At 48.5% G+C, this 12,538-nt stretch overlaps 1 protein-coding gene across 3 annotated transcripts in view; it reads right to left on the bottom strand.

The window, feature by feature from the left end:
* Positions 1-12,538, bottom strand: part of Sel1l3 (SEL1L family member 3) — a 97,956-nt gene that overhangs the window by 83,497 nt on the left and 1,921 nt on the right. For all 3 annotated transcript variants that reach the window (XM_046423662.2, XM_046423664.2, XM_046423663.2), the window contains exon 2: positions 1,700-2,270. In XM_046423662.2, coding sequence (XP_046279618.1) covers positions 1,700-2,270 — 571 coding nt within the window. The remainder of the gene's footprint in view (positions 1-1,699; positions 2,271-12,538) is intronic.

Here is a 12,538-nt window from a genome sequence, read left to right as displayed (position 1 = left end):
TTCAATCATTCTTCAATGAGAAATATATGATTTGCCAAACATGAAATGGAATCATTAAGCCCCGACGAAACGCAAAACGGTGGCTGTGCGTGTCCTGTGACTCCCTCTGCTCAACAAATTAGGGGTCCCTGTGGAAGGCACGCGGTGCTGCCCGGAGCAGGGATGCACACTGGTCATGCAATCACATGCAGCTCAACATATCGCAGACATTTAATCACCCACCCCACCCTATCTGCCGCACGTGCACACACACACAGAAGGGGAATCTGCCTCCTTCTGGGTGTCTCAGTACCCAAAGCACCACACAAAGACAGAATAAACCATAATGTAACATAAAATTGTGTAGAAACACACACACAAGCACGAGCACTGGCAGAATTGAATTCAAGTTGGTAGTCTGGTGGACACTATTAGATCACATTGGCTCCCTGGTTTTGACATTGTGTTATAGTTATTGAAGACGGTACCGAAGGGCAAGGCTGGATGAAGATGCACAGGGCTCTCTACCATTTTTGCAAACTCCTGTGACTATAGTTAATATAAAGTGTTTTTAAAATGTCCAGTGGGCTGATGTGATGGCAAATGGACCAGGACCAATGGAAATACACGCTCACACATGTCCTTTACATTTCCGCTAGATGCCCACTTTGGCATAGCGCCCAGAAATCACCATAGCCGTTGTTTCATGAAATTATGCCCCAGAGGTGACAAGAAGTTGATCATTAGAGGAAGAATGTAGAGCACGTGTCCTTAAGTCACCTTGTCCCAAACCAGGCCTGGTGAAGACCGATATCCTGGGCAGGGGCCTCCTGCTCATGACATAGGCTTCCTCTAATGCCAAGCCTACCTGGGACCCAGCCAGGGTAAGAGAGGGTTCAAAATCCCACTGGCCCAGCCCCTGAATGATGAAGGATGGAGCCCGGGAATTTGCATTTATAATGAGAGTCCTGGGCAGTACCACCATGGGGGTCCTGGGGCGCCACTTTAGGAAATGGTACAAGCCTGGGCAGGGGTCTGGGAGCATGGCTTTCTTGGCTTCCTGATCCAGGGCAGGGAGAAGAGCTGGGGTGCTCAGCATCCCAGAGCCAGGAAGAACTTTAGACCCCAGAGATGTCCAGCTCCTGTGCAATGCCATCTCAGTCAATCCTCACCCCTCTGCTCCTGGGGAATGGTTTTCCCACTGAGCAGATGAGAACACTGAGGCTCAGAGAGGTCCCCAGTCACAGAGTCAGAGGGAAGCCAGGCAGGGGTTTCCCTTCTGGGACGCGGCCTCCCTGTCTGACACAAAGCCTCCTTTAGGGCTCGTATCCTCCCGGGCAAAAGTCCTGCTCAAAAATAACAGAAACTTCAGGGCTTGTAAGGGTCGACAGGGAAGGGGAAAGGTCACCCCAGTCCTTGGTTCACGGCATCAGTGCTCCTTCCCAAGGCAGAGCTACACCTCTCAAAGACTCCCTTCCACGGCCCCTTTATCCCTCCCTGCCTTCCACCTTGGGTCCTAGTCTCTCCTCATTTTCCTCCTCTCTTCCCCTTGACCCTGACTTTTTTGTTACTTTTCTCCTTTTGTCCCTGAAGTTCAAAACCACAGACTCGACATGCCCCTCCATTTTTCGCATCTCCCTGATGGCTGATGTGAGACTCTCCGGGGCCACCCCATGGCACGAAGACACAAGAACAGGTTCCTAGCCAGGCGATGACCTACCGTCTTCCAGGGGACACTGTGGGATCTTGTTTGCCCAGAGGTTCCAGATGTAGTCCATGTTCCACTCGAGGCACACCCGATGGTCCTTGAAGGGGCGCTCAAAGGGCGGGACCGTCTTCAGCAGAGTGTAGTTCTTGGCCACGGCGTGGAGCAGGTTTTCCTCCCACTTCACATTCGCGTCTCCGCCACCGCGTTGGTGAGAAATCCAGGCTCTCAGTACCACCGTGGAGACGGAGATGGAGTGCCTGATGAAATAGTCATCTCGGTAAACCATGATGCTCGGAAATCTCACCTGGACCCTCTGCGTCCTGCTGGTGTGCAGATGCTTCTCATTCTTCCACCGTTTCTTGTACACAGGGATGCTACTTCTGAACTCGGAGGAGACCACGGCCTCCAGGCTGACCACACAAGGCTGAGAGCACAAGTACTCGATGGAGACCTCGGAAACGTTACGCACGTTTCCTTCCAAGACGGTGAAATAAATAAAGTCTTTGTAAGTTGCGCCCTGCTCGGCTTTGGGGACCACAGACGTCGTCAGGGAGGTCTGCCTACCCAGAGACGGCACGAAATTCTGTAAAGGAGAAAAATAAAAAAACGTGAGAGATACAGAAGGTCAGACATGATCATGTTAACACAAGCGCACACATCATTATTTTCCTGGGATGCAAAACACCAATCTACATAAGAGATGTCGAAAGCACCATTAAGGATTGGAGAAAATACAACACACACATGCACACACACACATTAAACCCTCTCCCGGGCTCAGCAGCATCTGCTGGTCAGAATGTGACTTTCAAAGCTACGTGGCAACCATTCCAAAGCCCGATTCCCAATGGAAGAGTGAATCCACGGCAAACCCATTAGCAACTAAAGCTGCCTTAGAGCGACAGAGACAACCTGGCTTCAGACATTTCCAAACTATTGTCCTGACTTCAAATGGCAGTCAAAGGTTGCCAGATCAAAGGTGGCACAAGAGTTCAAAGTGCACCTGCCAGGCAAGAGGGCAGGGATGCCAGCCTGTCCCCAGTTCTCCTGGAGGTGCAGACAGGACACATCTGCATGAGGGACCGACCCACAGATTCCCACAGCTCCAAGTCACACTCAGGAAGCCAGGGCCACGAACTGTGGTGTCTGAGTCTCCCGCCATGACTGATGCCACATGGACCAGGAAACGTCTTAGCTGTGTGTTTGCTGAGCTTGTCTTTAAATGATCAAGCCTCTCACTGTGGACATTCCTTCCAGAAGACATCCGGGAAGCTTGGTTATGAAGTCAAGGCAATGTTTGAAGCATGTGGTACTGAAATAGGGGTGCCAGGATCTCTTCTAAGTCTGGCTTTGTGATTCACTGTCCAAACCACAGTAGCCCAAAGGTCACTTTGGATCACTTCAGACCCATGAGAAGAGCTACTACAGGAGCAGAAGGAGGAGGAGGAGGAGGAAGAGGAAAGAAAAATAGAAGATAATGCATGTTGGTGGGGAGATGAAGAAATCAGAAGCCCTGTGCACTACTGGTAGGTGCACCTGCTATGGGAAAAAAGCACAGCAGTTTCTTTTTTTGAAATGACATGTCTAGTCGGGCAAGGAGGTGCACGTCTGTAATCTCAGCTACTCAGAAGCCTGAGGCAGGAGAATCACAAGTTCAAGGCCAGCACCAGCAACGAAGCAACCCCTTGTTTCAAAATAAGAAGTTTTAGAAAGGGATGAGGATAGAGCTGAGCAGTAAAATTCCCCCGGGTGCAATCCCTAGTGATGAAAAAAGAAGAAAATTAGACACACAAGTAGCACCCGAGCTGATTCGGCGATTGTACTTCTGGGTATATACCCGAAAGACATGAAAGCAGGGCTGGGAGGGGAGCGCTGTGTGCTCAGCATTCTTCACAGTAACTAAAAGCAACTCAAGATAAACAAAGGCGGAGAACACGCACTGGGATGGAATGAAATTCTGATACATCTATGACACCGAGGAAGCCGGAGGACTAGCTAAGAGAAGTGAGCAGCCGGACCAACAGAACAGTGTGGTGCGATCCGCTTACATGAGCGGATCACAGAGACACGGGACAACGGGGTTGCCAGGGCCTGGCGGGGCCAGGGCAGCGGGTGTAGGAGGGGTCAGAGTTTCGGTGTGGGATGACATAAGTGTGCCGGAGATGGGACGTGCTGGCCGTCACACAGCAACGTGAATTCACTGAAGACTACCGAACTAGACGCTTCAACATGACTAAAATGGCAAGTTTTATGTTATGAAAAAGGTCACTCTGGTCTCCTCCAAAAAAAAGAAGAAGAAGAAATAGAGTCTCGGTTCTTCAATTCTGGCTCGGAGCCATGCAGAGGCGTGAAGTGTGACATTAGGGATGTCAAGAAATCACGGTGGTGAAGGGGGAGCACCGTCAGGGCTCAGATGCCAAAGCCCGGGGGAGACAGCACAGGACCCAGGGACCTGCCTGGGGCTAGAGAGCAGGCTTCATGGGAGAGGTGGCATCTCGGTGGGGCTTTGAGGGACGAAGAGAAGTTCTTCAGGTGAGGATCGTGTGGCCAGTGAACACCAGGGGGGAGATACAAATACACACGGGGAGACAGGACAGAAAGAAAGGCGGTCCTGGCCTTGGAGTGTGGAGTCCCCGCCCCAGGAAGGCGACTTTCACTCTACAGACAGCGAAGACCAAGGAAGGTGCTGTAAAAGAGGGTGGTGTGTCCCTTTTAAAGCAACTGACAGCCAATCAGAAACATAGCCAATGATCCACAGGAAAGGGAGCAACTGCTGTAGCTCATTGATAAGTAAATTCTCACTCAAGTAAGAGGAAGGCAAGTGGAAACCACACCGGGGTACCGTTTTTAACCTAGCAGACTCACTGATCAAAACTTCAGGTTGCATGTTACTGGCTGGAGTTAGGAAGCATGCTCTCTTAGGTATGGCTGGTGGCAGTAATCACCGAGGACAGACGCTAATTCCATTCTAGGAGCTTATCTTACAAATGTATTCAAACCTGTGTGAAATGATGTACACACAGCTGTCTCACACCAGCACTGTTTCCACAGCAGAGGATGGGAAATTTCATCGAGAGGGGCTGATTAAATTATATTACATCTGCCGGGCACAGTGGCACATGCCTGTAATCCCAGCAGTTGGAGAAGCTGAGGCAGGAGGATCACAAGTTCAAAGCCAACCTCCGAAACTGAGGGAGGTCCTAAGCAATTCAGGGAAACCCTGTCTCTAAATAAGATATGAAGGGGGAAGGACAGGGAATGTAGGTTGGTGGTTCCGCACCCCTGGGTTCAATCCCTGGTACAAAAAAAAAAATTTATAGTACATCCATTCCTGGAGTACTATACAACTGTGAAAAGAGGAACATCTTCATGTGCAGACCATGGGATAACCTCTAAAGGGTTTTTGGTTTGAAGTTTTTTCTTTTGTTTTGAAGCAGATTCAAAAATACCATATTGAGTTTTACACACACACACACACACACATACACGGTAAAAAAAAAATTCCTTGAATACACACAGCACTGATTGTTCACATGGAACGAGGACAAGGATAAGGTGACCAGAGACAAGGCAAGAGGGTGCTAGGCCTTGTGCTCTCTTCTTTATCCTTCGAATTCTGCACCACATGAATATTCAAAGAGCAGGGAGAGCTACAGTCCTGAAAGGTGACAGTGGAAAATGCAGTTTCTACAAATGGCAGAGAAGAATGGAAGGGCGGGCCGTTTCCTCTGATTAGTCATGGGAAACCTGTAGGAAGAAATATGTAGAGTAGGTACAGTCCAAACTGTGGTCCCCCACAGGGAGCGATTGCATTGTTTTATGTTCTCATTTATGCTGCCAAATTACAGGGAGAAAACAAATATGAAAACGATCTGATAATTGGAAGAGGAGAACCTAGGAGAGGGGAGCCCTGGGGGGCGCCTGCCCACGCCCTCAGACTGCGAACCAGGAAGCCACAACTAAGAGCGGAGTCTCGCGCGTGGCCCAGCTGCTGGGTCAGCAGACGTGAGCCTGGCTGCCACCGGATGCCACCGGATGCCAGGCCCCTGTCCTTCACTGGCAGCCCCCCCCCCCCAATGCGTGGTGCAACTCGGAAGACCCACTGCTTCTCGGTGGCCAGGACCACGCAGCTCTGCGTCAAGCACTTAAGCGCGCCCCAGAGCTGCGCCCAAAGCCAGAGCTCGCCGTGCCCCTGACGCTGAGGGCGGCTGGCCCAGAAGAGCAGCCGAGGGGCGGCCAGCGCGTCTTGATCCCACAGCAACGGGCCAGATGCTTCCCTGCCAAATTCAGCGCAAGGAGACGTTTGCTTATTTAGTGAGACAACAGGAAGTGCTGAGCCCAGGACATGCTATGGTATATTAAATATAAAAAATCGTGTTCTTTTCCAAAGAACGATTTCAACCCCTTCCTCCTTCGTTTTATTTGTACTTTAAAAACTCACCCAGGCCCAATTCTCCTGCTTTGCCCTTTTTTTTTTCCTTCCTCCCTCGTAATGGCTTTAATGCGGATGCAGCTAACTCCAATGAAAACCTCTTTTAAACAGAATGCTGGCGAAAGGCCATTTGATTTCATGAGATTTCATCGCAAAGTGCAGTTAATAATAATCCACTTCATTATTTTACATCTGATTGCTAAACATGCACCCGTCACACTTTTCCACATTAATAAGCACAGCAGCCCTCTGGCCTGGTTTCAGTTGGCTTGGTGTGTCACACATACCACTGTGCATGAGGAGGTAGAGACACACCTGACCCGGGTCCTCTCTGGGTCCTTCTCTGCAAATTCTGTTCCCAAGAAAATCTTCATACACTCCAATATGAAGATTATTTTATTTTCACCTGCTTCAAAGTCTCAAGCACCGTAAAAGCACACCCCAGGGACAGGAGTTCTAGACACAGGCTACCCAACATGGCAGTCCCCTGGCAGATTAGACACTTGCAAGGTGGCTGGTCCTCACTGAGATATGCCCTAAGTACATCAGACACACTGATTTCAAAGCCTCGGGATTTAAAGAAAGACTTTGAAACATCTCATTAATAATTTTATATTGATTGCATGTTGAAGTGATAATATTTGGATACCTCAAGTTAAATAAAATATTAAAATCAATTACACCTGTTCTTGTTGATGTTTTTGATATGGAAACTACTGAATACAAAATCATATTATGTGGCTTGAACTCTTCTACCGGACGGTGATATTCTACATTAGAGGCTAGCAGATTTTTGCTGCAAAAAGTGGCCAGATGGTAAATGCAGTCATCCCTCCGTAACCATGGGGGACTGGTTCCAGGACCCCCAAGGACATCAAAATCTGTGGATGCTCAAGTCCCTTATATAATGTGCTCATTTGCATATAACCCAGGCACAGCCTCGAGTACAGTTTAAGTCATCTCTAGGTTGCTGGCAGTAGCTAATACAACTCAGGTGGTACATACACAGTTATTTTTCTGTATTGTTTAAGGGATAATGACAGGAGACATGGTTTTAGGGTTCAGGGGATATTTTTTAGCCTCCATTGAAGCTGAGGCTTATTTGAAGTATTTGGGCCAGTCAGTGTTCTCTGCTCTGCTGCAGTGTGAATGCAGCCACAGACACAATCGTCCCACACAACTTTGTTTACAAAAACAGGCAGCTGGGTGGCCTGGCTTATGAGCCCGAGTTTGCCAACCACCGTTCTAGATTATCAACTTTTATACTAGATGGGGTTTTGAAGCACATAGAGTGACAGAAGTCATGCTTTGTATGGAGCCATCACCTAAGAAAGGGGAGGAATAACCCCACAAGGAACATTTCATGCCCAGCTAGGCAACGGGGCTTGACGCCAGGTGTTTCTAAGGTGTCCAGGTAGCGGCTGCTGACATCTCGCTCTGGTTTATTTCAGAAAAGCTCTAAGTCAGACGAGAACTCAAAGCCAGGCTGGGGACAGAGATATAATTTCGCAGACTGAGAGGCATATTTGAGAAGCAGGAGAAGCGGGGTGACAAGTGAAACACAAAAGAAAAGTGACATCAGGACCGGGCAGTGTCTGAAACAGGATAGGTGCTTCAGTATCTCCTGGTGTGGTGGGAGCGGAGCGTGGTCTCCGACCCTCCAGAAGGCCTCAGTCTTCAGCTTTTGGGGTCCCTCTGGAATGCAGGAAGCTGGCAGCTTGTGAGTTGAATCCGCCTCGTGGGTGGCTGCTACATCATGAGTTGTGGCTACTTCTACTATGTACCAAACCAACACCGATTAGCAACACCTCATACTCCAAATATTGATTAAGCTGAAACTGATTTCCTGGCTCAGGTCCTCTATGTGGCTCTCAGCTGCTTCCTGCCAGGAAAATAAAGCAATGAACTTGAAGAGTTCCGGCTACAGGCACGACAAGTGTCCAACCTTCATAGGTATTTTCACATGCCAGGTTGCATTAACATAACCTAAAAGATAATCCCACATGTTCCTTCGTCTGGAAACTGGGAATTCAGATCGGCACCATTGCTCTGTCTCCAGCTGTTAGACTAGAGCTTGGCACACAGGAGGAGCCTAGTGTTTCTTGCTGCAATAAGGGATTGGGCATGCGTATTCCCACCAGGTGACTCAGTGACCCCTCCTGCACCAATGCTGCTCAGCCCTGGCGGGACCTGCATGTAAGTCAAAAGACTGGATCCAATCTTGAGTACCCACTGTCCTTCTCTAGCAGTGGGGGTGGGGTGGGTGTTTTATGCATCCAGTCTCATCAACTTACCTTTTGGCACCCCACCAGGCCCCTGGAGTCAGAGTGGACCTAGCGACTCTGAGAATGGGGAAGGTGGCACTCTTGACACCACACACCCCGCCACACCTATTTGGGATGTGCTATTTTGTTCCTGCAGACCTTTCAGACGACCACACTACCCTCGAGAACATTTCCATTTCTCCACACCAAAAATACAAATTAAATTCTAAACATTTCCCATCCTGCTAACCCTCGGCTGGATTCCTGTTCATCTGGCAAGTTCACCCATGTTAATGTGATAATGAAAAAACACCGAGGTAATGTCACCTGCTGCATTTCTGTGCCAGCTTTGCGAGAGGATGCTTTAAAAGCACAGTCCAAATGCACTGCAGCTCCAAGCAAGAGAGGTGCAGTGAAGGGGGGACCCCTGCACCCCTCTGATGATGACATTTAGGCAGCCACGTGGAGGTCCCACCTCAGCACTGCTAATCTGCTCTGCACACACAGAGCTGGAGCTAAAGGACGCCTGGGCCCTCCAACATCCGCTCAGCAGAAGTGAGGCCTAACCAAGTCAAATTTGACGTCCCACTGTCACAAAACAGACTTCTTTTGTCTTTATGTATGTATTGTGATTTAAAAAAAGGGGGGGGGGAAGAAATGGGTCAGTTAATTTGTGTTCATAATAGAAGACCCAAATTTGGAGACCTAAATGCATGAATTCATCTTGAGAATAAAAAAAAAAAAAAACAGATGAATTTATGTATCTGGTGAATGGAAAAAAACAAAATTCTCAGCACAGCCTAAACAACTTCTAGGATGACTGCATTTGGTTCCTTTAAACAAAATCAATAAGGAGAGACTCCATTCAAATAACCCTGTTTCAGAGAGCTGGGAAACTTGGCTCTTTCTCTGTATGGCCCATGAGCTATTTAAAGAAGAAACAGAGATTGGAAAATCTTAAATCGTTCACATCTCACTGTGGCAAGTTCATTTAGACTTACATGTGTAGGTGCGTAGGTTTGATATGCAAACAATAATTGAGTGTCTCATTTCTACCCATTTCTCCCCATCAGCCACCTAAGAAAACCTTGGCTCGTGAGCACTCTCCAAACTGGCCCGATCAAACTTCCACGGATCAAAAAAGTAATTGTATCGGTCTAAAAGGGCCTGGTTTTTTTTTATTTCTGCTGACTAGACATAAGCAGAAATTCTGTTTATGTCAACAAAGCATGCAATTAAGGAGAATGGACGATGATGTCAATATGGACTTTAAAACCACCATGTACCTTGGGAAACATTTCCCAGTCAAGCACCACTCCTTCCCAAACCTGAGGGCTAGCCAGAGAAATGCCATCACAAAAATGATCCATATTCCCGGTTGTGTGAGATCCATCCCCCCACTCATGCTATTGAATGTGTTGTTTCTTTGCAACTCAAATCGCCAGAAAGGAACTGAGGTTGGTTGGGTTCACTGAGGCCCTACCGCGTGCTGGACCTTGGGACAGGTGTGTTGAATCTTTCTTCTCATCCACATCTAGCCTCATCCTCTCAGATACACCTTTGTGGAGATTCTCGCTTCTAACCTAATCCCCGCCACAGGCCCGTGAGGGAGACGGCATTCCAGTTTCACAGCTGAGGGCATGGAATGGACTCAGAGTGGGTAAGCAACTTGCCCAGCATCAATCAGCTACCAAAAAGCAGATCCAAGATTCAAATCCTTGTTGGTTGTCTCTAAAGTCAGAGGCGATGTGCATCTTTCTGTCCAGAAACACCCAAATGATGCTCCCACTCATCCACTTGCCCCTGGCTTCAAATGAGGGACTTTCATTCCCATCTTGATCCATCTTAGTGAATTGCCTGGGTTCTTCATCTCTTCCCTTATGCCTTTCCCCTGGATCTTTCCTCTGCTCCCACACTTCTGCCAACAGGCAGCCAGAAGACACAGAAGGCACATGGGAGCGCCGTGATGGAGTTTAGGAGCACCAGGCAGGATGAACGTGGATGCTCTTGGAGTTTTGAGGTCATCCCTGTATTTCAAACGCCCACATCATTCTTCCTGCAGCTGACTGACTGAGGGTCTTCCTATGCTGTGCATTGCCCACGGGGGCTAATGAACACCCCTGGATGGCTACCTGACAGGATGTGGCCACTTGGAGAGGTTCCTGAACAAGACGAATGCAGTGACCGTGTGGCAATGATCCTTACATATACCTGTGCTGCTGATGTCCTCATTTCTTTGTCCCCTGCTTGTCTAACAAGCGCGAATGTCCATTCTGAATATTTCATCTCTACCGCTGACATCAATATTGGCCATTAAGAGATTTATTCTCTCACTCAAGAAAAAAAAATCAGACACTGGAGACTAGAGCTCAGGGTGGACAGAAGGGGCTGCTAAGTGTTAGTGGGGTCGGTGGGGCAGGGTGGGCGAGTCCTGCATCCAGCAGGCCTCTCAGCGCCGGGAACCTCAAGGGAAGCCACTCCAGTCCTTTGCTTTCCAGGCCCTCACCCTCTGGGGGGAAGCTCCCTGCATCTTGACCTTTGGTGACCTCAGAATTTTCTGGCAGTCGCTGGAACCAGGGACCATCTTTTCAGAAATCTGCTTGGTGTCGTTCCGTGACTGATCTTTCAGGCCTCATCACAATTATCCATGCTTTGGCAGTATCCTAGCTACAGTCACAGTCCTCACGGGCTGATGTGGAAGGTTGCTCTGTCCCAGCTGGTGGAAAAGGCAGGATTCCCTGTCCTCGGTACCCTGACTCTGGGGGCATGCTCCCCAAGGGGACAGGGGCTCAAGGCTTTCTGTGGAGAAAGCCACTTTCAATCTTTAGCTCTTGTGAACAGACTGACACAGAACAGGGCCTGGTCCCCAAGTCATTGACAATTTGGCTCTGAATGCATCCCAGTGAACACTTGCTAGACACCGGGACACACAGCCACACAAACTAAAATGCTAGCCGTCCAGTTGCCTGGGGACTATATAAAGACCCACTCCTTTACCTCTCCATTATTGATGGCAAACATTTTCTGGTTTGTCTGTCTGTCTGTCTATTTTTTTTTCCCTCTCCCTAACATCCTGCTTCGATTCTGTGGCCTGTGCTTCCTGCTTTGTGTATTTCAGTTTACTTTAGAAATGACCTCACATCCTGGCCAACCACACAGTAGCTAATTGCTAGAGCTTTGCTAATGGACCATACATTATGCACGAGGGGAATGGGTTTCATGCAGCAAAATCCAGAAGGCAAAAAACTAGCATGGGTTAAAGCCAGGGCTCTAGAGTTTAGATAGATTTGGGGTTAATTTCAGACTGTGTGGCTTGGGGCAAATGACTTAACCTCTCTGTGCCTCCCTTATCTTATCTGAATAGAGATCATAAAAGCTCCTACTTCACCAGGTTGTTGCTAAGAATCATATTAGATAATGCCTATAAATGACTCAGTACAATACAGGCTATTGTTACTTTGTTTAGGCTTCCAAATTTCAGAAGTGCTTTCTCACTCCACTGTCTACATATACTTGAGATCCTGACTGGCTTTTCTGCTCCACTTCTACCCTCCGCCTGCCCACTTCTATCCCCCTGAACAATTTCCTCCTCCAGGGAGCCTTCCTTGGTTCAACAGACTGTTCACAATGATGCATCTGCATTGCTTCTCAATCTTTTCACAGTGCTCATCACATAGCAATACTAATATTTTCTCCAATTCACACACCAAGCCTGTCTGGGATCAGGAGGCCTTGCCTTTTGGAAGTGCCTCAGTTAGGACACACCTGGAGAACAAAAATCCCGAGCATGTGGCCAGACACTGGAACAAACTAGAGACAGCCTTCTGAGTCAGGCCTTGGCTTCCCAGGGTGCACAAAACCTTCTCATTCCGTTGCACAATGGCCCTTCTTGCTTATCAACGTCTCTCTTTGGTATCGTGAGCCCCTGGGAAGGAAACAAGCACAAGCAGAAAGCACTGACAGGTCCCCCTCCATGATGATCCAAAACTCATTCCTTCGCCGGCTGCGAGACATTTGTCCATGCTCTAGTTATTTTCCACATTACAGTATTTCTATAATCTCTTTCCGGAGCTCTACCTCACCGCGTCCCTATCTCATTCCAGTCTACCATGTCTCCAGTCTATCATTTTCCTTCGCTGTGACCCCTTCTCTCCA

The sequence above is a fragment of the Marmota monax genome, unplaced genomic scaffold (assembly GCF_021218885.2).
Source record: "Marmota monax isolate L192 unplaced genomic scaffold, Marmota_monax_Labrador192_F-V1.1 WCK01_AAM20220418_F8-fsc00009, whole genome shotgun sequence".
In the NCBI taxonomy this organism is placed as follows: Eukaryota; Metazoa; Chordata; class Mammalia; order Rodentia; family Sciuridae; genus Marmota; species Marmota monax.
This window is presented reverse-complemented; position numbering and strand designations above follow the sequence as displayed.